The sequence below is a fragment of the Cyrtonyx montezumae genome, unplaced genomic scaffold (genome assembly GCF_038088225.1).
Source record: "Cyrtonyx montezumae isolate F1298 unplaced genomic scaffold, pur_monq_1.0 scaffold_8, whole genome shotgun sequence".
Classification (NCBI taxonomy): domain Eukaryota; kingdom Metazoa; phylum Chordata; class Aves; order Galliformes; family Odontophoridae; genus Cyrtonyx; species Cyrtonyx montezumae.
In genome coordinates this window covers 18220691-18245114 of record NW_027072089.1, presented here as the reverse complement: position 1 = coordinate 18245114, position 24424 = coordinate 18220691, and the positions used below count along the sequence as shown (strand labels likewise).

Genomic DNA, 24424 nt, shown 5'->3' with positions numbered 1-24424 from the left:
TTTTTAGTTGCTGAAATCCTAAATTATCTAGGTTGGTGAAATCCTGTTCAAAATGTTTCTTACAGGTGTTAGCCTCTATATTTGCATCAGCCTGTCGGCCATCTTGATTTTCTTGTGATGTATTTTCTGTGCTGTAATTTTGACATTCCCTTTCTCCCACTTAGATAAGGATTGCATCTGTCGCAATTTGTTCAATGGTCTAAACTTTTACTTGAAGATTCGTAGATTCTCCTCGGTTAGTAAGCTGCTTAAGTCCTTGGTGCTGAGTATCACAGTACCTGTGTATTCTTCTGAGTCTTTCTCCCCATGGATTGAATAATTCAATGTTCTCCAATCTGTGGCATTAAGAATCTTTTCTACAAACTGCTCAACAATGGTATGAGGAAAATAAATCATTGTCTCACCAGCTTTCCTGTTATACACATGGTATATTTCTCAATATAAAATTCAAATAATATTATCTGAGATGTAGTAAGATTGTTCTGCGTTTGTCAATTAAGAATTGAAACTTTATCATTAAAATCTGAGTCAACCAGCTTTTGGTTTTTCAGTGACATAAGCGCTGTTCAGATACAATATATACTTTGGAAAGCAATTCAAACACTTGGTAGTACTTCAGATTAGGCTTCAGGGCCTCAGCCCAAGCTTCCAGGTGATGAACAGCATGCAATTTGTAAATACTTAACTTTCCACCTTCCAACACACAAGACATCTGGGAAGGAAGGAAGGATGGAATCAGACTGCAACTGGCTGCAGAGGTCTTAATTGACCTTTTTCTTCTCATAAGTAGAAAAGAAAAGCTTCTTTTAAGAAAATACCATCCATCTGGATATTGTGTCATAAGGCATACACAAAAGAGACAGAATTAGATCAGTTCTACACCCAAATCCATTTTTCATACTCAGTATGCTACCCTAACTCCTTCTTTCTCATTTTCTTTTACAATTTCCTGTCCTGACTTCTTATCATATTTTCTTTAATCTCAGTCCAACTATGCAATGCCTTCTATGGCAGTTATGGATTGTTCTTTGTTGCCTCATCCAGTTTTTCTCATCCAGTTTTCCCCTCTTCTTTGGTCCCTCATGTCAGTGACTCAGATGTTCCCATGTTCCATCAAAAATCATACATTATATTTTACTTTTCCAGTCATAAAGTTCCTTATCTGTTCCCTCTTCCTTCTTCTGAACCCATGAGAATGCAGTATTCTTCCTCCCCTCCAAGGAATTCTTCATCCATTCTTGCACTCTTACTTTCTTCCCTTCTCATCTTTTCATCCAAATTAATTCTTTGATTGCAAATGTTTTTGCTGTACTATGAGTGTTAACATTTGGCCATAATTCTATCTCCTGATCCAGCCAGTAAACAACTACTGGGAATTACTGTGACAGTAAACCTATTATATACGTTTGTTTTCAAATTTTGTCAGGGTATTAATAGAAGAGTATAATATGTGTGTTAGTGCAAATTTTGTATTCTTATGGCAAAACACTGAGCATCTCAAAGACATAGTGTTAGGTGATTTAACATTCCTCTTAGTCTCATTCTCTGAACCATTTTGATGAAGTCTTCCTGCAAAAGTCCAGTCGAACAACTGTAGTGTAGAAATATGTAACGGAAATATGAGTAAATAATAGTGGTTGCAATTTTTTTGCATCTAGGTGTGGGTTATGTTAACTTCATTCAGTTTATGATAGCATCTGGATTGCAATTATATCGGGTTCTGCTTAAGAAAGGATAGTTTTTCCCCTGAAAAAGGCAGGAGATGAAGATTTTCTTCTGTGCAACTCCTCTTGATATGTAGGACTAGGCAGTGCTTGAGAGTAGATGGGCCTGTTGTTTGCTCAAGAACACCCTTGCAGGATGTTTTATTTAGTGTTAGACAACATTCAAGCTGACATGCATTGCAGAGGTCACCAAAGCTTCTCTGCGGGTTCATATTGTTGGTGCTAAGCTTTCTACTTTTTATCTGTAGACCAAATCGGTAGTCTACGTATTATCATACTGACAAATTCCCTTGCTTTACAGGCATGGAAGAACAGCATCTAGAAACTTCTCTAGAAACTTATTAATTTCTCTCATATCATTTTCTGCTGCAGTAGTCACAAAGTCCTTTTACTGTTGGTACCAGAAACATACAAAGTCAGTAGAAGGGCCAGTAGCATTGTAATAGAGGATTTCTATCCACCCTCTTCTGAAGTCCAAATACTGCTCGTTGGTGGCTACAGGACTTGTAAGGTCTTTAATGGTGTAGGAATTTGTGTAAGTACAGTCCCACCACTAAATGAGATGGTATATCTTACTGTCATCTCAGTGACTTCGTTAAATAGGATTAACAGAAAGCTAAATGTGCCTCTTGTTGATTGGTCAGAAGCCTTCAGAATTGCGTCAAAACCTTTCTCTAAATCACTGTAGTGCTGAAAAAGAGAAGCTAGAACAGCAGATGAAGATCCCGTATCTGAAATGATGCTCCACGGAAAACGCACTTACTGTTAAAATGTTTAATTTAGCTAGGGTTTATCAGTATTTGTGTTAGGTAGGGTGTATGTGTGCCTAAAGGTGCACTGCACTGTTGAGTGTGAAGTCAGGCATTACCTTCATTCCCATAAATTCAGGGAGGGAATTTCTTAAAATGTCCAGCAAACAGGCCATGAAGAAAGCTTTCTCTGTCAGTTGTAATTAATGCTATCTCAGTGGTACCACCATGTAATATCTCCCTGTCTGTTTGAAAAGCTTTGTTTTGTCCTGCCTGCACCATATCCCCTGCCACAGTTAGTGGACTAAAGTAGGTGTATCCTCTTCTTGAGTGATCTATATACAGCTGTATTATTCAAAGTAAAATAGCTAAACAGCAACATTTAATTAACACAGTGAAAATGTTTGTGAGACAAAGTCTAAGACTGTTTAATAATGATTTCTACAGATGAGTAACGTTAGTTTTTGCCTTGTTGTTGCTGAATTGGACTGGGAAGAGTTCTACTGAACCTCTCTCTCTTAAAACATTGGAGGGCTTGTTTGAGACCAGCATAATCTTGAAGTATATTTAGAGATTCGAAATATTTCTGACCTCATCCCATGGTCTTTCCAGCACAACAGGACATAAACATTCATTCATTCATGGTGTATAAAATACCTAGAAACGTATACAATGAATACTATACATCAATAATGCAAGTAATACATTACATTACCAAGCAATGCAATACGTTGCCAAGAAACAATAATCCTAACCCTAGAACCATGAGGAAAAAAAAGTATGAAATAATGTATTCATTATAGAAGGTTCTAAAAATGAGTAATGAGGTACATTCTGAAGCTGTTACAATATGAATATATTTTTATTCTTTATTACATACTAGTACACAATATTTTGTGCTTAAGCAACCAATATAAGTAGAAGCTAATGAGTAAATTTAATTTAATGATTAATATGTTACTTTGTTTTAGAAATGAGTCCACTAATTAATATTTTCTCATTACAGATAAAACTGTGGTACGACAAGGTTGGTCATCAGTTAATAGTGACAATACTGGGAGCAAAGGATCTTCCTTCAAGGGAAGATGGGAGGCCAAGGAATCCTTATGTCAAAATTTACTTTCTTCCAGACAGAAGGTAAGGTGAACAGAAAGACAAGAAATGTTTGTGTAAGAATTAGCTGAGCTTATGGAAACATAATGCAGTTTGAGGTTTGATAAATGACTGTGCTATGTAACAGCATGTCAGTGCTGTGTCTTTGGACACTGAATATTAACTATTATCACTGTCTAATTTGTTAAATACTGGTTAGAAAAGTAGAGACAGACATACAACGTTGCATGAGAAACTGTTATTTCCAAAGCATGTTAAGTGTTTTATAATACCTCTATTTCCTATGACAGTTATTCCTGCCTAGTGCAAAGAAAATGCTTAAAAGATAGGCTCACAAATTTGTAGACTGATCAGTCGGGCTATTTTATTTTTTTTTCCCATTCAAAACAGAAAAAAAAATTTCATCTGAAACCCATAGATCTATTTGTTCAATAAGAATTGCTGTTTGACAAGAATTATTTCATTTTCTTTCTATTTATGTGAAATGTTCAGAACTTTTTGAAATTATTCTGTGCTTTCTATTGCATATTAAGAATCAGCGAGTAGTCAGATGGCAGGAAAATTCATTTCATTTTCCTTAGAAGTAGAAGCTGAGTATGCAAAATGTATTTCTTGTGTAAGAGAAGAAAACGTGCTAGAGGTAAAATACACTTAAATAAGTCAAGCATTTAATTAGATGAAAATACAGAACTCACTTTGATTAAACAGATTTGAATCGAAAAGCTTGTCCAGTGTAACTTGTTTCAGTTTTCAAGGGTAAATGCATTTTTATTGTAGTAGAAATAACTGCATTATTTGCCTTAATAATGTGCCTAAGAATATTATTTCTTAGTTAATGTGTTGACCTAGTTTCTAAGTAACTGTTCATAAATATAGCAGCTATATTACAATTGCAAGTACTTCCAAAGTATGCAACTACTTCATTGCCAGATTAATTTTAATACCACAGCTGCATATGCAGCAATCAGCGGGTTTAAAAGTAAGCATTATGATGAGAACTCTTCTTGATCTTGTCAATAGAAAGAGCGTGGGTATTTTCTAGTGAAAGTCATTTTTGTCAGAAAATATGAATTCTTTCAACTGAAATAATCTTGAAAACACATTGCTTTCAACAAATACCCTTGGGCCTGAGCCAGGATTCCCATGGTAGCCTTGTGTAAGGCTCCAAAAAGTCAGGCTTGCCTCATGGTGGAGTTCTGCCTTCAACCTAGTGACCTGAGTGATTCTCTTGCAAGCTGTATTGAGAGCACTGCTCCTGCTGGTGTTGCTAGAAGAATTGATGTAACTTACTCCCAAGGTTTCTGGTGTCTTAGCTGGCTCAGTTTTCTGACATGCAGTTTTTTGCTATGTCCAGTGTTATCTGCACATGCATAGTACTATTGGTCTATGGCTCATGGGAATCCTGTCGATAGAAATATTTATACTTACGAAAAAACTGTATTTACTGTTTTCAAAACAAATATACAAAACCATTTCTTTTTTCGGGGAATTTCTTAAAATTGGAATTGGTGTGCAAACTGTGAAATCAGCTAACTTCAGAGTTTAGCATCAAGTTACAAATTATCCCCAATACGTTTGCTGAAGTTAATTGTGTCAAAAACAAGTTCTGACGTACATTCTCAGAATTATTTCCATAACTCTACACAGTGTGCTGTCTATTTAAGATTTGCTGCTTTCCATGATATGTTTATTACAGTTTGTATTTGATTATTTTTTGCAGTGATAAAAATAAAAGAAGAACAAAAACAGTAAAGAAAACATTGGAACCCAAGTGGAACCAGACATTCATTTATTCTCCAGTTCATCGGAGAGAGTTTAGAGAACGAATGTTAGAAATTACCCTTTGGGACCAAGCACGAGTTCGGGAGGAAGAAAGTGAATTTTTAGGAGAGGTATACAATTATGGGTACTTATTACAAGAATAACTTAGTCCACGTGTTCGTATTCAAGATGCATCATTTTTTAATAAAAAAATTTGAAAAGAAAATGTTTAAAATTGTTTCTTTGTCCTTATTTCATTGGGTTGCACTTGGCACATAGTACTGATAATAGATTCTTTCTGTATTTCTTCTGTTTTAATAACAGGATGCACAGTTTCTCAATTTCTTTGAGAAATGTTAAATAAAATCCGTATTAATTACACAATTTTATTTTAACAGCTGACTGACCCTCTATAAGTTGTTTGAATACTATTAAGATTTTTGTAAGGTAATAGAGGTTACATGAAAGATTTTTGGTGTATCTAGTATAATAAAGGCACAGAAACTGCCTTCTTATGAAGTGCTGGATTTTAACAAATCTTTTACAAGGTAAATGCATTAACTTAAAAGATGAAGTTCTTAACAGTAAAGGAATTATAGAATAAAATGTACGAACACCTTTTTTAAAATACTGTTATATAATGGTTTCCTACTTTTAATCATTTTTTTCTGTTTTAGATTCTTATTGAGTTAGAGACAGCACTACTAGATGATGAACCTCACTGGTACAAACTTCAAACACATGATGTCTCTTCATTGCCACTTCCCCATCCTTCACCATATTTGCCACGAAGACAGCTCCATGGCGAGAGTCCCACACGGAGGTTACAAAGTAGGTTCTTAGTTTTATCCATGGCACATAGTTTGTTTGGAGTCATGTGTAAAGTATATTGTATTCTTGTAGATGGACATCTGTCAGAATTTGTGTGTTCATTTGTAGCTGTTAGGAATCTCGTCATTTATGGTTACTTTTGAGAATTTGAAACATTACAAATGGTATTATTGAATACTGTACAATACAATGAGGTTTTCTTATAAGAAAGCCTGGTTCAGATTATGAGCTTGAGCAAGTTATCTTGGTCTTCTGCAATGTGCTTTAAAGTCCTACCTCCTATATTACATTTATTATTTCATAGTTTAACCAATAGTGAAAGTCTGTAACTTTCTCTTCAGGTAATGTTTCTTAAAAATAAAGTGATCTGAGTATAATAAGATATGTTACTAAAGCAATGCCATGGCCTATTGGCTTTTTTTAATAGTTTCATGTGGCTAAATTTACAAATGGAATGTGTCTTACAATTTTACTTTGTGGAGTTTGATATACTTGATTCACAAGCTTCATGTTAATAATATCCAGAAGATATTCTGAAAATGTCTGAAAATAGAATGAATATCTACAGTGTGCTAATAGAGATAGATACATAAGACGTATGGTGAAAATCTGTTTCCTTAATGCTGTGTTGTTTCTCTAGTTTAACTGCTCACTACTCTGATTCAGTGGTATCTTTCACTGAGTGAACAATATCAAGTGTCAACTGATGCTGTGAAAAATCTTTAATTATTCTAAAGATAATTTGTGCAGGAAAAAAAAGTGGAAAACTATTTCCAAGAATCTTTGAATTTCATTTGGTCATTGCATGTGGGTGCGTATGTGTGTTTGTGGTAACACACACTGACTCACAGAAGCTTATGCCTGTGTAGGCTCACAAATAAGCTTGCATATTTTCTGTGTTCTGTGTGGACCCTCTATTTGTTGTTTTCTGATATGTATGTATTAAAAGTAGTTAGCAGTTTTTGTGTCTTTGCAATAGATAATGAGAAGAATTAAAATGCTCCATATCATAATATTCTGAGATAGTTACATGAACTGGGAGTTTAAGTACATAGCTTTCAAATTATAAGATTATACCTATCCACAAAAGAGTTAAAGAAATATTAGTTAACAGATAAGGAGCGCATTTTCAATTCTCAATTCAATTACTCTTCAGGCTTCTCAAAGACTATAACTGTTCTTTAGGTACTTTTTCTTTTTTAATTTATTTTTCTCTGTACTTTCTGTCATCTTGCAACACTTACAGTAAGTTGTCTACCATGTAAGAATACTTGTAGACCAGTTGGGCATTTCAGTACCTATTTATATTTGAAATTTCTGAAAGTTGAGTTTTCAAAAAAGTTTCCATCTTGAAAACAAACCCTGTTTGTTTATTATAATTCCCATCTGTGCAGTAAATAACTGCTGCCGTGAAGAATGAATAAAGTAGTAAATGCTTTTGGAAAGATTTGTAGTGCAACTTGATTAGAGATCTATTCAATAATATTGATAGAAAATGTGATAGTCAGTGAAGTTAATAATCATGCCTGTCTGGAAATGAGGAGGAAAACAAAGGACTTAGGTTTAAAGTAGAAATCTTGCTTTTCATTGAAGGATGATTTAGTCTTACGGCTCCCAGAGCAATGGTTGGACACCTAATGATGTTCTAGAAACTTAAGCCGAAGGTGCATTATAAGCTATTGACAGGAGAAGTTCTCTGATGCCTGATGATATATACCTTCCTACTGAGACTCGGATTCTGTAAGGAAGGATTTTATCTAGTGTCCTGGGGATATATTTGCTTCTTGGATCCTTGTGTATTACATATTATTCTCAGTTTGAAAATATAGCTTTACGTGACAAATACAGAGTAGAATGTCTTTTGGAACTAAGATCCCTTCTTGTTTGGGACGGGAAAGGAATCTAAGTGGAAATATGAACCCGGTCAGAGATAGCATGATAGAAGAATCTATCTAAGTCTAAATCTATCTAAGTTAAAAAATCTATCTAATCTATCTAAGTTAAAAAAAATACTTTTTTGTTGTTGTTGAATTGATGTCGCACCTCTGAAATGTCTGTGCACTGTATAGTTTTGAGAGAGGTAGTGGAATATTGCATTGGGAGTATCCAGAACTCAATTGCAAAAGGCTGTAAGTAATGCAGTGTAAGTTGGCCAGGCTTTGTACAAATGTTGCACCAGGTATCCTCTAAAAAACTCGTCCCAGCCTGAACTGTAGGAGACTGATGAAGGCCAGACAGAACATGACTTACACATTTAACACATTAAATAACATCATATATAAATCTGTTGCTTCTACTATTTTTTGGAGGTTTTAAAAGAACATCAAACTAACTGTGACATTTCTCTATTTCTTCTGTCTTTTAAAATCCTTCATTAACAAGTCTTGTATGTGATGAAACAGATGTTACCATGTTTTTTTCCAGTAGCACACTATGATGGTGTGCAAAAAAGATCTCCAGAATGAATATAGGGCATGTCTAGCAAGTCTACCTTTCTCTTTCAGAGTACTTTTTAGAACATTTACTCTGCTCTTACACTGTAAATTTCAGTTTTTGGGGCTGCAGGTGATTTCTTCAAGAGAAGTTCAGCCCTGCCACCTTTTATTAATTTCTGTGATGCTTTTACATACAGAGTTAGTTCAATACAAAGTGTCACAGAATCACAGAACTGTAGGGGTTGGAAGGGACCTTTAGAGATCATGGAGTCCAACCCCCTGCCAAAGCAGCTCCCTAGCCCAGGTTGCACAGGTAGGCGTCCAGGCGGGTCTGGAACGTCTCCAGAGAAGGAGACTCCACCACCTCTCTGTGCAGCTGTGCCACTGCTCCGTCACTGCACTGGGAAGAAGTTCCCACACACATTTGTGCAGAACTTCCTATACTTCAGTTTGTGGCCATTTCCTCTTGTCCTATCACCACACACCTCTGAAAAGAGTCTTGATAAGAAGTGCTGGATTGTACACCTCTCAAAATAGCTAGTGTGAGAAGTACTGAGATATTTTGAACTACAAGATTATTATTTTTATAAATATGAATGTACACATCTGAGCTTTTTTATTTGTCAAATGCATATATACAAAGACAATATTTAAATGTTGTTCTCTGAAGGTAGCTTAAAAGAACCACATATACATCACTTACTGCTATTCTTGTTTTAGTGTCACTGAATTTTGGTGTTCTGAAGACAAGCAAATTGTAAGTCCTGAAGTTTGAACTCCCATGTTTACAGATAGCCAGCAGCACAGGGTGAGCTTCGCACAGAGACTCATGTGCAATGTCTTCCCAGAACCAGCTTTCAAAGAAAGTCAGTACCTTAGTTTCTACTTATGTTTCTCTCTCAATATCTTTGAGTGGGCATTGTAGTCTTACCAAGTGATAGAAGCCAGCTGTTCACCTACTCTTGAATCTAATTGTTGAATTGTTAAACTGGCTTTAATTTTCTTTAATATTTTACTTAGTATCTGCATACATTAAGAATTCCAGGCAGCATTAAGTGGAGTTGCAGGCCAACTTAAGTTCTTTTTATATTACTTCTGAAAAGAGACTATAAACAGTGAAGATTGTTTTAAAAAAGATTTTAGTATTCCTGTAGTTGAAGTAAGTTAAGTAAGAAACTACAGATTACATTCAAAACTGAATGTGGTTTGGATACTGCATTGACAGTTGTCCATTGGGATTGGATCAGTGGGATGGCAGCAGTGTTTTTGCCAAGGGACTGCAAATTGAGAGGAATTACTTCTTCATGTCCCAGAAGAGAAAGCAGAAACCAAATAGAATCTGAGATTCTTATTCAATCTTTCAAAGTTACGTCCACATAATGTGTACATTTGTGCAATGTGGGCTGATAATGCTTAGTTGATAAAGGATACTGATCTGTTATGTGTTTTGAAGTAAAAATTTTTTGTTCTGTGTTAAAGTGATTCTTTTTGTAAGAAGCATCTTTCATTGTTTTGTTTTCCTTTAAGAATTTCGAGTTTCCCAGTTACCTAAGATTAAAAAAATAACTGTTGCTAGTTCGAAGTCAGATTTTGCAGCTTTAAAGCCAAACTGATGGAATTATTGATCTACATACCACAGAGCTTAGGCAGACAGTTGAAGGAATCATAATAATGCTTTTTACTATTAGGTAAGCAGGTTGTGCTTAGTGGAAACAGGCATTCATTACTTTTTTCAAATTATAATATGGAGCATTTTATGGTTAGTGGCGCAGAATATGAATGGTAAATATTTTATAAGAAGTTTAAAGAGCAATGAAACTCATATTTCTCTTTCTTTTTCTTTTATGAAGCACAGGCCTTGGGCATGTTATCTTTGTTTGCATGCACTGATGTTTTTTCATAGAATATGGATATATATATATAAATATATATATACACTCACCAATGTTATATTTATTATACACTTATGATTTATTTATTACATTTATTGTACATATATGGTTTATTAAATACTTTAATAAAAAGGTATTTAACATGATACAGGGGTGTCTGAACAGACCTTAAACTATCAAAATATCAAAATAAACTTGTTTAAGAAATTACTTCTCTGATCTTTGAAACACTGAAAATAAACTTCATTAAATTGTAATTAAACTAAAAAAAAATTCAAATCTTATTAACAATGTGCAGTTTATGTGAATTTAAATATACCTTATAGTTCTGTTGCTCTCTTTCCTTGATAAAATCATTTTTAAACTATACTTTTGCCTTTCATGACAGAAGAATGCTGTTTTTTGTTGAAATAACTCAATGTGTAGAGTAAAGTAACCTTGCTAGGCAGTGGATAAATAAATAGTTGAGTCAAATTTTAAAAGATTCTAAAAGATAGAGATCCATTCAGTAGCTTCCTTTTCTGGCTTAAGTTATTGTACTTTTTTTAATTGTTAAACATTCCCAAGGTCTTGCTAACGGCCAGAGCATGTTCATGTTATTTTGACATCCTGACTTCTTCCCATTACCTTGTGGAAGTCACGTTTACAAAATCTGCAAATGCAGACTTTACAAATGTAATAGTTCACATTTTTATTAGTGTCCGTTGTTTTGTATACTATTTTTATTGTCATGTTTAGAAATACTGACATGATGGTACGGAAAGCCTAAATAACTCCAAGGGCTATACTTAAGTAATGAAAACAGTTACCCATATCTTGCAAATATTTAATCACTGTGCTCACATTAGGAGTCTTAAATTTACTGGTAACAAAAACACATAAGAGGTTATTCACACACACACACACACACACACACACACACATACATATATATATATATTTACCAAATCAAATTGAGTAGCTGGAGACAGAAGGTTGACTTTAACATCACTACTGAGTTTGTGAAATATAAAGTAGTATTCATAGTTACATCTCAGGAAAGTTTTGCTAATAACTTCTGCTGAGGTCTCAACAGCACCATACGGTCATTTAAGGGTAGCAACTTGTATAATTAGTTGAATATACATTTTGCTCTTAAAAAATTGAATGCTTGCTTACAGTAAATAAGCAGCTGTATTTCAGAACTGGGAGATGACTGAACTCTTCCAGTCCTCCATGACTATAGAATATGAATGTCAAACCAGGAGTGATTGTTGTTTTTGTGGTTTAATTTGTAAAATCTAGTTGAGCTTTTTGCTTTTGAATTATGTCCTGAAGTATCAAGTTCTTCAGTCTGCAGAAGCGGTTACACTGAAGTTTAAGGTTCTGATCATCCCTGTTACATGTAGTGATTCATGTAATTTTCCCTGACAGTACTTCATTTCAATATTTGTTTTCCAGATAAAGGCTTATATTCATATAATTCAGGTAAACTTTCAGCATGCCAGAAATGCTTATTGCTTCCACATACATGCAAACTTTAATTTGATATTTTATTGTTGTGCTTTTGCTACCTATTGTGCAGATGCTAAATTGCTTAAATGTTCCTTAGCTTTACATGTCTGCTTTCTGGTCATAGGACTTTTGTTGGCTTTGTTTCTCTACTCATGACATCTCAGTATTGATATTGGAACAATACTATACCATTATACTTGCTTTGTCTGCCTTTAATTTAGGTAGAGCTTTGATAGGTAAACTGTAGTAAGCTTTACTGACTGTACTAGGAAAATGCTATTTTGCTTAAGCTTTTTTAGTAGGATTATTGTTGTATTATAGTTGTTCGAGAACTAACTAAGTATTTTTAGAATAGAAGCGTGAGGTAAGTGAAGTACTACCAAAATTAGTATTTGTACTGATACATGTATTTACAGTTTAGCATTGATTTAAATTCCCAGTTACAAATCCATTTGGCATATCTGAGAAGTTTCCCTTAATTAAACATAAATAATTTCATAATGTAAAGTTTTTACAAGCTTAAATTTCATTGCACTTTTCATGTGGGACTTTTTGCAGTTGCTGCAGTTTTAATTATGAGAGTCTTGTTGAGAACTGGTTCATTTAATTATCTTTCAGTTAAGTTTAAGAAATGAAATGCATGATGTTAAGAAAATAAAACCATTACTATCATAGAGAGGAAAAAGAATTCACAGAATCATGGAATCGCAGAATTGCAGGGGTTGGAAGGGACATCAAAAGATCATTGAGTCCAACGCCCCTGCAGATTCCCTGCAAACCTCAAACCCATTTTTGAGAGCAATTCTAATAAAGCCTAGTTTCTGTTACATGTATTCTCCCATGTTTCTTCCAGTCCACTCTCTCTTGATATATCCTCAGATTCCTCTCATGTGTCTTCCATGTTCACATGGGAACAGAGCGTTTGCTGTGGCTGGTGCGGTTTCACCACTTGTGCTCAAATTTTACCTTGATTTTGTTTCTTTTCTATGAATGAGTTCTGATTCAAATCTCTCTCTCTTTATTTCAGCATCCTTTTTCAAATTTCTGTAGGAACTTAATTACATTTGGTATTTCAACCTGTCTGACAATTTAGGTGAAATTGATCAAAAACTTAGAAAACAACAGGAGGAAGAAGTGACAGATTGACATGCAGACAGTGACACTGCATGAAAAATTAGTTCACGTGTACTACCTTCAGGCAGAAATGGAATGAATATGAGAGAGCAAATTCTTAAGACAATTATTGTAAGACTAATTTTAGGGTTGCTTATGTGTCAGCTTTGAATACTGAAAAACAGTGGTAGCACTAAGTTACTTTAAGTTGTTGTGCATGCCTTCCTTGAGCTCGGGGAAGGTGATTGTACAAGCATGCTTCAGTGCTCTTTGTTCCCTCAAGGAGTTCATCAAACTTTGTAAAATGTTCCTACATTGTAATGTATGTGATCCCCTGTTTGGGAGCTTGGTCTGCTTTGTCTTTCCTTTCTTTCCACAAGATGAAAAGAATTTCTGAGACAAAATATCTGATGTTCTTTCTGTATTTAAGCTGACACCTTATTCTTATTACTCATTCCACCCCTTATCCATGTTGGTTCTGTGTTGGTTGGTCAGATAGACTTTGATACAGAGTTTTGAACCTCCCATGCTGCTCTTACATTGAGGCTTATACCAGAAACATCAGTGGGCAATATATGAAGCAAAGAATATGTTCTGTGTTGCTTTGGTTCCCTGTCTATCAATAACAAATCATAGCACAGCATCAAGTGTCATGTAGAAGGCAGAAGATCATCTGGAAATGTCTGCTTCTTTAGATTACCTTGTAAGAAGGAATTTACGATTGCATACTTTTTCATTCTTTATTTGGAACAGTTCCAGTTCTTTAGAATGTAAATGTGAAGGGAATTGTGAATCTGTCAAACTAAAGAAGGTTCTCCAAAATTTTCTTAATTGTTTTCCATTTTTTTTTAATTCAGAAATCGTTAAATCTTTCCGTAGTCACCAAGACTGCAGCTAGTAAAGAGTTAACAAAAAATTCAGTACCTGATTCTTAAAAGAGAACAAAAATCTTCACTTCTTTCTTCATATTATTGCTAACTGTGGAGATGAAAAATGGAAATGGCTTTAAACTAAGAAACTACCATATTTAAAATTATTTTTCTTCCTAATTGGAAGTAAAAATTTAAATAGAAAAATAATAATGAAATTGTAAAAAAGTTGAATAGAAATCCCTTTTTAAATAGGGAGTGGAAATAATGGCTCTAATGCTTCTTAGGTGTTTGTTTTTCTCTCCCTAGCCCTACCGTGCAAGTGCTGTGAACACCCAGCTCTGGTGTGTAGATGCTTTTGCAATGTGTGCTGGTGCTGGGTGGAATGGCAGCTTGGGCGGCAATGGAAGATGCAGGAGGGAAGGAGGATTATCCAACTGAGGATTATTCAGGTCTGATAGTAAGGTTCTTCACTCAGACTGAGGCAGGATTTGTCCTTGGAAAACAGGCTTTTTAGCAGCTTGAGGCTATTAAATCAAATACTGCAAAAGTCAATGAGAATATTACTTTTTATTTCATTGGAGTTGGTATTATCTTGAATTAAAGCGTTTTTGGTGTGGCTTACACTAGCTAATCATGCAGTATGGTCCTATTTTGCCTTCAGTTTGGAACTGTAAGAGCCATTAGTCCTGGTGGGAAAACATCCAGTTATCAGACAAAATGATAATAATATCTCCAAGAGTAGTTCAGTAACAACTTACATTCAAGTACAATGGCAGTAAGGCTTAATTAATGTAATTCTTCATTTTTAAAATACATGAAAGACATGTGGACTATTGGCATGAGTGCACTTATTTGGTGCACCCAATGTTCCAGGTATTATGTACGCAAACTCTTAGCAGAATTTTGAATTTGTTAGAAAGAATTTCACCTTCTTACTCTTGAAATATGTACCATAATTTACAACATATTGGTCAAACACTTTTAATATGTGCATTAAATATGCATTAAAATACTAAACAACAGTCTTATTAGCAATATTCCCTTGGAATAATTTGCTGATGAGGTGCTTAATTGTTACACTTCCCAGAAAGATTGAGTTGTGTTTTCTCTGTTTTATGGACAGTCAGATTACTTAGATAATTAAGTGGTATTTGGAAAAGACATGGTTAAGGAGAGACTTCATCCTACATCTTCAAATTTACATTGTCAGTAGGCTAAAAACAATATTACTGGCTAGAATGTATAGCGTATGAAATTACTCTTGCCAAATTTGAACTACACTGCCAGCAATTATGCTTGTATTTTGGATAATCAGTTCAGTAAAGGATGCTGAACTTCTAATCTGTTCAGTTTCTGAAGTTAATGGAAGACATTGTAAATAAAGTTTAATCTTATTACTTTGCAGAAGTTACGTATTCCAGGCAGTAATTCTTGACATTACATATTTAATAGACATGTTTTTCCTTCCTCTGTCCTTCCTGAAAACATTGATTTCCAAAGACAAAACCAAGTAAGGAATCTCAATTTAAATTACTTCTAACCAACATTTAAAACCACATTTTAAAGCTGTTAAAAGAGACAGGCCTCTTTGCAAGAGCAGCAGCTGGAGAAAGCCCTGAAAAAATGATTCTCTATGTCTGTCCTTAGGGCAGGTCTTGACTGTGGCCCATTCACCTTCCTCATGTGCTGCCTTTTCTCTGCAGTTTAGTTGTGTGGTGAGATTAAAGACAGAAGTCTATACATAAAGGGAAGAGGGTCCCTAGATCCTGGAAGGGAGTTTGGAGTTGAGGTATTAGAAGAAAAGGTGGATTGCAGCTTGAGGGAACACAGAGACCCTTGTGTTTTTGTTTCCCAGTGGGAATCTTCAGCCCACTGTGACAACAGTTGGCTATTTTAATCCTCAGAGAACCAAATTTTTCCTCCAGAGTATGAAAGGTAATATTCTAAAAATATGTGATTATATTCAGCCAAAAATATAAATAAAATCAACTTCAGTTGTAATTAATTAGATTCAATCATAGGGGTGAATTGGGTGATGACTGAATGACCTCTATGTTCCCAGCCAGACCAATGAGACTCTCTTGCTTAAGTGTTTAATCACAAATATAACCCATCTTATTTAATCATCTGGATTTGAATTAGTGGCTAAGGAGAACAGAGGTTGATGGCCTTGATCGTTCTTCCCCACTGGCATGTAAATCACTACAGGTGTAGAAGACTGCTGAGATGAGCAGCAAGAACAGCATGACAAGCCGAGTAGACAGATGCTCTTTCTTTGTAATACAACAAAGGTGTTCATTGGGTCTCTATAGTACTATAATTAAAGCAAATAATCAGACTGAATATCTTCCTGGTTAACCTTAATTGCTTTGTAGAAATTATCCTGATTAGCAGAAAGCCCATTAGAATGAGAACTTTTCCTTCACTCTTGCCCTCATGTTCAAGGTTTTCTTCAGAATTCATTGTAGTTACTTGTTGTTTCTCATTTTACAGAAATACTGTAATTGCTTATTCATGGATTTAAAGACACCTTTCCCTCTCCTCAGTGTTAGATGGCTATTTCAAAACATTTAAAATAAATTGATTTAATATTATATCATGTAAGGATTGATGGACGTTGAAAACCAAGACATCGCTTTTATTGTAGTGAGAAAAAAGCCAACAACCTTTTTTTTTTTTTTGTATTTAAATAACAATAATTTATATTACTTCCTTGAAATAATGTGACATAGTCTGGATTGTGTTTTATAGGAAGTAAAGAACATGTTTCCACCATTTTCTACTTCAATAACTTTTAATAGAACAATTTTCATCTGAAAAGATATAGTCTGAAGTCTGGTTTATAAATTCATATGCTGACATCTTGATTGCCCAGGTAATTTCTGACTTCTTATGAGGGTGAGGAATAACTAGAAAAGAAACAAACAAAGGAAGCAGGAGCAATCATAAACATGGGATGTTTTGCATATGCAAAGGAATTAAACAGCAGTACTTAGCACCCTCCAAAAAAGCTGTGAGTTGGAGAATACAGAACGCTGATTCATGTTCCTCAGCACATCAAAGCTCAGAGGGCACTGTCTGGCACTGTGCAATGGGAATGAAGCAGAGGGAATTTACTTCACGCAGCGTATAATTAAACTGCAGGACATAATGACATAGTGTAATAGAGAGACCAAGAGAATGCTCTGACTGAGATAGAAATAGGAATTTGTGAAGGATGGCTCTATTAGTGACTGTTAGGGTAAAGATAGCTCAGTTGTCAAGACCACTGACTTGCTGAAAGTTTGAAGGTGCAATAGGGAAAACAGCTCTGCAGACATTGTTGGCAGACTCTTTACAGTGAGGAAGGACCTTCTTCTGCCCCAGACAGTAGATGTTAAGTCTGGTAGGCAACAGCAGTGTTTATAGTTCAAGCAATTTCTCATGTAATAACTTTTTAAATTGAGAAGTGTTTTTATTTTGCAAACCTCCCATTGGCACTTGTTCTCTGAGTATTCTGTTGCTAGGGGAGGCTGGGCATCATTCTGTGCCAGTCACCCTAGCAGAACAATGATCCTGCATTGTCCTGGGCTCCCTTAGGTTTACTCTCACTTTTTACTTGATTTTTTTTCCATTTGTTTTTCAAAATAAACCGTCTTATGGCAGGAATAAAGAATCTTATGCATAATTGAACAATCAGATTAAATCTCCTACCTACTAGTTACCTATTTTTAGGCATCCGGAGAATTGGAGCAGACGCGCCATCATATAGGACAGGGATTCTCACAACTAAAACATGTAAATGAGTAATTATCATTGCCCCTTTGACATGTGAGTGCTTCATGCAAATGGCAACAATCAAATGCTGTTCAAAAGTTGCCACAGAAGACAGACAGAAAATAAAGCTAAACAAACTAACACATATATTTGTCCTGCACGACCTACATTTTCGTTCTAATTGTAGACGTGGAATCTGCTTTTGCCAACTAAGCTCCATCTATTTTGACAGGTGCATTCCTATATAGCATTTAGTTGCTTACTTGCTCCAAAGCATCAGAGAGAGATTTTGTTTTTCAGAACACACTTTATGTGTGAAGCTACCACTTCCCCCGCTAATGCTTTCAAATACCCTAAAGAAAATAATGCATTCATTTTATATGGTCATTACCATTTATTTTTTCTGGTCCTCAGACACTGTGGGGAGGGGCGATGCCTTGTATGTGAAAATTTGGAAGGTGAACATTGTTGTACCTGTTTTGATATGGAATGAATAGATAAGCATGTGAAGTATCTGCAAGTGTTTCATAAAAGCAACGTTGCAGAGCTGTATTTCACCACTTCTTTGTATATATTACACTGAACATTTAGATGTGAATAGTTGGTACTATAATACATTTGCAATAATATAACATTAGTAATTTCATTTATATTAATGCTTCATTATCTGGTGTAAAGTCATGTTATTTATTTATAGACTATTGGCTCAGGATAGTTCTGGTTTACAGGAAGACAACTGATGCATGTTTTTGTTGTTATTTTGACAGGGTCCAAAAGAATCAGTGACAGTGAAGTCTCTGATTATGACTGTGATGATGGAATTGGTGTGGTTTCAGGTATTACTTTCTGAATTTACTCTTCTGAGTTCAGTAGAAATCTGTCTTATTTATAATTTATTATTATTAATTTTTTAATGATTTTCTGGTGAAAAATAAATCCAATAGTCTGTTTTTCTAACACATACAAAATAAGAATTGTTGTTAATGCATGTTTAACCATAAAAATGACCAACAGAGGGGAAAAATCAATGTGTAAATTTCCGCATTGCTTTAAAAAAAAGGATAAAAATAGAATTAAAGTGTTTTTATTTTTTTTTTATAGATATTGGGGGTTTTATGTATCCTTGAAAACTTCATGGTGAAGAAATAGCACTACCAGAAATCTGAAACCTAAACATTTAAGACAGGAGATGACTTAACAGATTATCTGTTTGTATTAAGTATTCAAACTGGGAATCTAATGAGTATTTGAGATAAAAGTCATCCCGTGAAAGATCTCCATATGTAGGAGGAGAAATTATACTGTAGTTGTAGCCAAAACCAGTAAAACTAAGGAATCATATGCTTCTTCTGGCTAAACAGAAAATGAATATAGGATGCAGTCATGTCATCTTTAGACCAGTACTACTATGTACAGGTAGCAGTACAGCATTAATTACACAGCTCAATGTGTACTCAATTACTCTACTGCTATACTGAGCTTATCATGCATAGTCTGTGTTCAGGCTCCTTGGACCAAATTTAACTTAGGTGTGCCTATGTAGTGGTTTATGTATCTTAGCGATCATTGAGCAGTATGTGCTGCCTGGTCTGTCCAGCAGCTGTAGGGCAGTGGGCAGCTGCTTGTTCAAAATGCATTCCAGCTAAAAGGCCACTTACTAGCATAAGTACAACTTTTATGTCAGTATGCTGATGGAGGGCTGAGGATGGAGTAATGGCAGCATGAGTCAGAGCGACAGTAGTACAGTGTGGGCTGGTAAAAGAAACCAGAAGATGCAATCGTGGCTGTTACAAGATGAGGTGCTGCCAAGTATTCATAAATCCAAATCTTAACGAGCTGCCTAATCAGTTGAGTTTGCACAGCCCTGTCTTAAACAAAAGCTGTTATGCACACTTTTAATCATCACTGATGAAAATCCATTGCTGATGGTGGTGGCTATGTAGAAAAGGAGAGTTTTGTAGCTGAGAATTTGCTCTGTTAGATAGTGTAATTGTGTCCTTTTATTTTCTGTGGAATTTAAAATAGAAAGCATAAATTTTGAAGCAACCTATGTACTTTCAGTTTAATGTTAACTATCTTTCTGTATGTGCTTATTAAGGCTTTCAGATTGCCTGTCCTCCAGAAAGTATGGATTTTCATAGTCTTGCCAGTCAGTTAAACTAAAAATGTAGCAACTACACAAAACCATATTCTGTGATTTGCAAAATTATAGAATTGTAGGGGTTGGAAAGACCATTAAAAAAGGGGAAATAATGAGAATTTGGTATTTGTCTGAAATGCTCAGAATGGAGCCGTTTTGAAGCTCTAATGTCTATTGTCCTGAAAGAAATTATGCTTTTGCAGAGATGTACTATGTGCCTAAACATCAGCAGGATTACAATGAAATAGCTGGATTTTCAACTTCATACCTTTTCTTTTTGGTTCGTATGGTATTTGGAACACATTAAGCCTTTTAATTTTTCCTACGTTCTTCCTGAAGGCTGACTTTTAAGTAGAGATAACTCATCTCTTCTGAATTTCATTTGCTTTTCAGGCATCTGTGAAATCTTTTAATACAAGTTAGGGTGTGGTATGTTGAACGGCCATGAATCTTCTAGTAGTGTTTTTGTAATAGTCTTTTTCTTTTTTTTTTCCTTGCAGTACTATAAGAAAGCACTGCTTGAAGAATTGATTTATCTGTTTTCCATTATCTAATTTTATATTGTTTAACTGTCAGTGTAGTCACTAAAATATCCTATATGTTAGGTATCCTTTTGCAGGAAGTAGATAGTTCCTACTTTGACATCTCCATGGAAAATTAGACTTTACATTTGAGTGAATGAGTCTGTTTCTCAGAGTTTTTAATTTACGTTTAGTTTTTGTAAGATCTCTTAGGTTTTTCTTGTTGTTTTTATTTCTACTGTTTTTTTTTAATTTCTGCTTTCATTGTCAGCAGAAATTAAAAAAAGTTGCATTTTGATTCAGACCAACTGTGTAGCTGGAAGAATTTGATGTTCTTTTGCCTTTGAAATTTTTACTGCCTTTCTTTTTTTTGTGCTGCTGTCACTGTGTTTACAAGTCTTCTGATTTATCCTTGTTTTATCTTACCATCCACATCCTTCTCTCATTTAAGGTTCTTCAGTTTGCAGACTCATCACAATCTTGATTTAAATATATGCCTTCTTTGCATGAAGTGTATAACTTCAGCCATTTGTCTCTTTGTTCTCTCTTTCTTATGTACCCCAGTTCTTTCATTTTATATTTTCAGATTTTATTTAACATGACACTTCATTTTGCTTTTAATCCTTTGACATATAAATACTGTATCATATCAAGTATGTTTGCTAACATCTGTTGAGTACTCTTAGTGATCTTTTCCATAAAATTCATGCTTATTCCATGTACTAGACCTATGAGCTAATCTCCAGGAACCTTTAAGAAAAGCATGAATTCTCTTATGTTCCTCTTTAGTTATTTTTATTCAAAACAGTGTGATTATTACTTAATCTCAGTATGTATTATTTTTATTATTTTAGTTACTTGAAAGATATTTCTCTTGCTTTTTCATGTTCCTAATTGTAGCTGAATTTTTTTTCTTTCTACAAAACACCCTTATATTTAAGTTCTCTGATATTAGTCCTATAAAGTAAAATGGCTGTCTTTGGATAAGTGGGAATAGATAGGAATACAGCAACAGAAGATCTGAAAACAGTTGTTAGTGTGCATCTGTAAGCATGACTGTGTAAGACTATATTTGCTGAAAGAGAAGTAACTTTATATGCTGCAGTTCCTTGCATCTTCATCTAAATATTTTTAATGTACCTGCAGTTGCTTTCTATTGCTGTTATGGCAATTCTGATGCACTGATTTAATTTTCTGATGATAAAATCCTTATGTCTGTTTCTCACACTGTTCTTTACCTTAGTTTTTAATAAGAATTTCAAACTTATTAGAATTTTTTTCATAAAAGCTTTTACTTCTGGTTGCTTGCATCTTAGTGTGCTTAGACAATTAACAAACATTGCTTTTATTAAAGAGAGGATTATTTCGGTCATCAGGAAAGATTTTTAAGGAAATAAAGATAAACCAACTGAAAAACTTAGAAGAACAAAACAAAACTTTCGGCCACATGTGCAATCCACACCAACTTCAGTCAGAAAGGATTATAATAACATATTATGTATTTAATCAAGTATGGAAAAAATGTTTCTTAAGATTTAGAAATATTTCTCTTCATTTAGTATATATATCCATTTCATGTTGAGATCTAAAATAGTAGAATAGAATCCCTATATTCATCTTAATCTCTGCTGGATTTGGTGTTAGCACAGAGTAGAGGAAGGAGAAACAGTAGTAGCTCTGTTTGTGTTTTAGATTGGTTTTTGTGTGGCCTTCAAGCCGTGTAAAGCATTCATTTAGCTATCCTGACAAACAGAATTTGACTTAAAATTGTCTGTCAACATCAATACTGTTTGGGGAGCACATCAGCATCTTCATTTACCCCTGAGAATGATCTTAATGTTCTCACATAGTTAACGTAGTTATTGATAAAATCATTACACTGATTTTATATTGATCCTAGAGAGATTCCAGAGTGTTCTACAGGACATCAAATATAATATTTAATACAGTTCAGAGAAAAGCAGGTATTTGGGTCTTTTTGTTTCTATTGATCAAATTCTAATGGGCATTATGTTCAACAATGGACTGTAATTTCTATGTAGTTATTTTCTCAAGTACTTCAGCATATTATTTGTTGAACCTACTGCATATGAGTGGCCTACTGAGTCTGACTTTATGAAGAAAAAGGAAATTGTCAATACCACTTAATCATACATCTGACATATTGTTATAAATCTTAAATATTAAGTAAGATATCATTAAAAAAAAATACTGTTCTACACCTGCACCTCATCTGCACAACTTAATTTCACAAATTACCAGTAATCTGAGATACATTTGAACGGATTAGGCCTGAAAGAATATAAGGAGCAAAGTTCTGCAGAAACTCTATTGGAGGTCTGTAGAGAAGAGCTTTTCCAAAAGAAAAATTGCACTATCCAGCAGAAAAACATTTATAGTCATAAGCTATTCTCATTATGCAAAAGATAATTAGGTGTTTCAGGAACAGAATAAGAATACAAATGAGATACTTATTCAGGAGATGGTTAGAGCTAGGTAACTTCGAAAAAAAATGTAACAACCCGTAAAGGAGTTCTTACTGAGCTTAAAAAATCAGTTTGTTTTTGAGGAAGAATGAAAAGCAATTATTCATTTTGCTTCACTGTTCAAAATATCTGATGAGTCTTATGTTCAGTAGAATTCTTTCACTGTAATGTTGTATCCTTCCCTTCAGGGGAAGCAGAAAGCTCTTCGTATGCTTGCTCATAATGTGATCTGAATTATTATACCTGATCCTGCTGATGATTGCTGCTCAGAGCAAATACAGAATATAAAAAACCTTTGGTTACAGCTTGAAATCAATTGCCTATTGAAAGACATCTTACAACATTAGAAAGTACGGATGTCTTCTGTCCTTACTAAATTAAAGGATTTCACTGTAGATAAACATCTGCTCTTGAATGGGAGTCTTTATTGCCCTCAAAGCTGGATTGCTGCAATCATAAATATTAGCCAGCTTATGCACATTCCTCTTTTCTATTATCTAAACTTTTTGCTTCCTTCCATGTTAAAGAGTAGTGTCTTTGTGTCTTGAAAATTCCCTCTGGAATTGGAAGTTAAATTCAGGCAATATTAAAATGGTCAGTATGGCCTCTTAAATCAAGGTTTGCTATAAAGTGTTAAAATCCTTGCTTTTAAACAAATTGATTTTCCCCCAGCTGATACAACAGTTTTCTCTTCAAACATCCAAACCTCAATTATATAATTTTTAAAAGATCTAATTATATATTTTTAAGTATAAGTTTTATCACTCCACTTTGAACATACAGATATAAGTTAATTCAAATTGTATTTGCTGATTTTATTAATATGGTTAAATTCCTATATTTTAGAAAGAGCTGTCTATTGATATACATATTACAATAGAAAAGCATAAATTATTGTTGTTTCTGCTCTGGAAATTTTGGATCCATTATGTATTCTATTGCATTCTTCTATGTCTAGTGAAACCTAGAATTTTAATGAAGCATAAATGGAATGGCCAATGCTTAGATATGTATCTATAAGAAATCTCTCTAATGAGAGTCTCATGGTTTCCCTTTTTAAGCAGATATTCTTCTTCAGAATAATGACTAAAGACCTTCACCTCAATTCCTATGCTATTTAATTTACCAAATGTATTAGAAGGCTGATGTGCTTGAAAAAACATCATTCTTAAGTGCAAATAACAACTTAATCCACAGTAGGGAGGACTCTACTGATATATGTCTGAAATAAATATCAATAAATAAAAAAATACTGTATGCATTACACATCTCTCCTTCTGAGATTTAGATTACATATTGTTTAGATTACAGTCTAGAACTAAAGAATTATCCTATTGATGAATTAATTTGGCAGGTTTCTTGGTTGGTTGGTTTGTTATAATTCTTCAAAGTACAGATCCTGCACATGCCCTTAGTGATTTGAAAGATTAATATCTCAAGAGACAGTCTAATATCTTTGAGAATCAAGGATTAAGAAGCTTCCCACACTTGTAAGGAGATGTCACCAATACTTGCCCCATTATCTATCAAAGACACT

General features: G+C 34.3%; 1 protein-coding gene across 37 annotated transcripts in view; it reads left to right on the top strand.

Annotated features, from left to right (window-relative positions):
* The window catches only part of RIMS2 (regulating synaptic membrane exocytosis 2), a 433807-nt gene that overhangs the window by 250832 nt on the left and 158551 nt on the right, over nucleotides 1-24424 (top strand). For 22 of the 37 annotated variants that reach the window (XM_065752177.1, XM_065752186.1, XM_065752203.1 and 19 more), the window contains 5 exons: nucleotides 3480-3610; nucleotides 5307-5478; nucleotides 6025-6178; nucleotides 11946-11972; nucleotides 18508-18576. In XM_065752177.1, coding sequence (XP_065608249.1) covers nucleotides 3480-3610; nucleotides 5307-5478; nucleotides 6025-6178; nucleotides 11946-11972; nucleotides 18508-18576 — 553 coding nt within the window. The remainder of the gene's footprint in view (nucleotides 1-3479; nucleotides 3611-5306; nucleotides 5479-6024; nucleotides 6179-11945; nucleotides 11973-18507; nucleotides 18577-24424) is intronic. The other 15 variants (XM_065752189.1, XM_065752196.1, XM_065752194.1 and 12 more) reach the window with 1 other exon arrangement.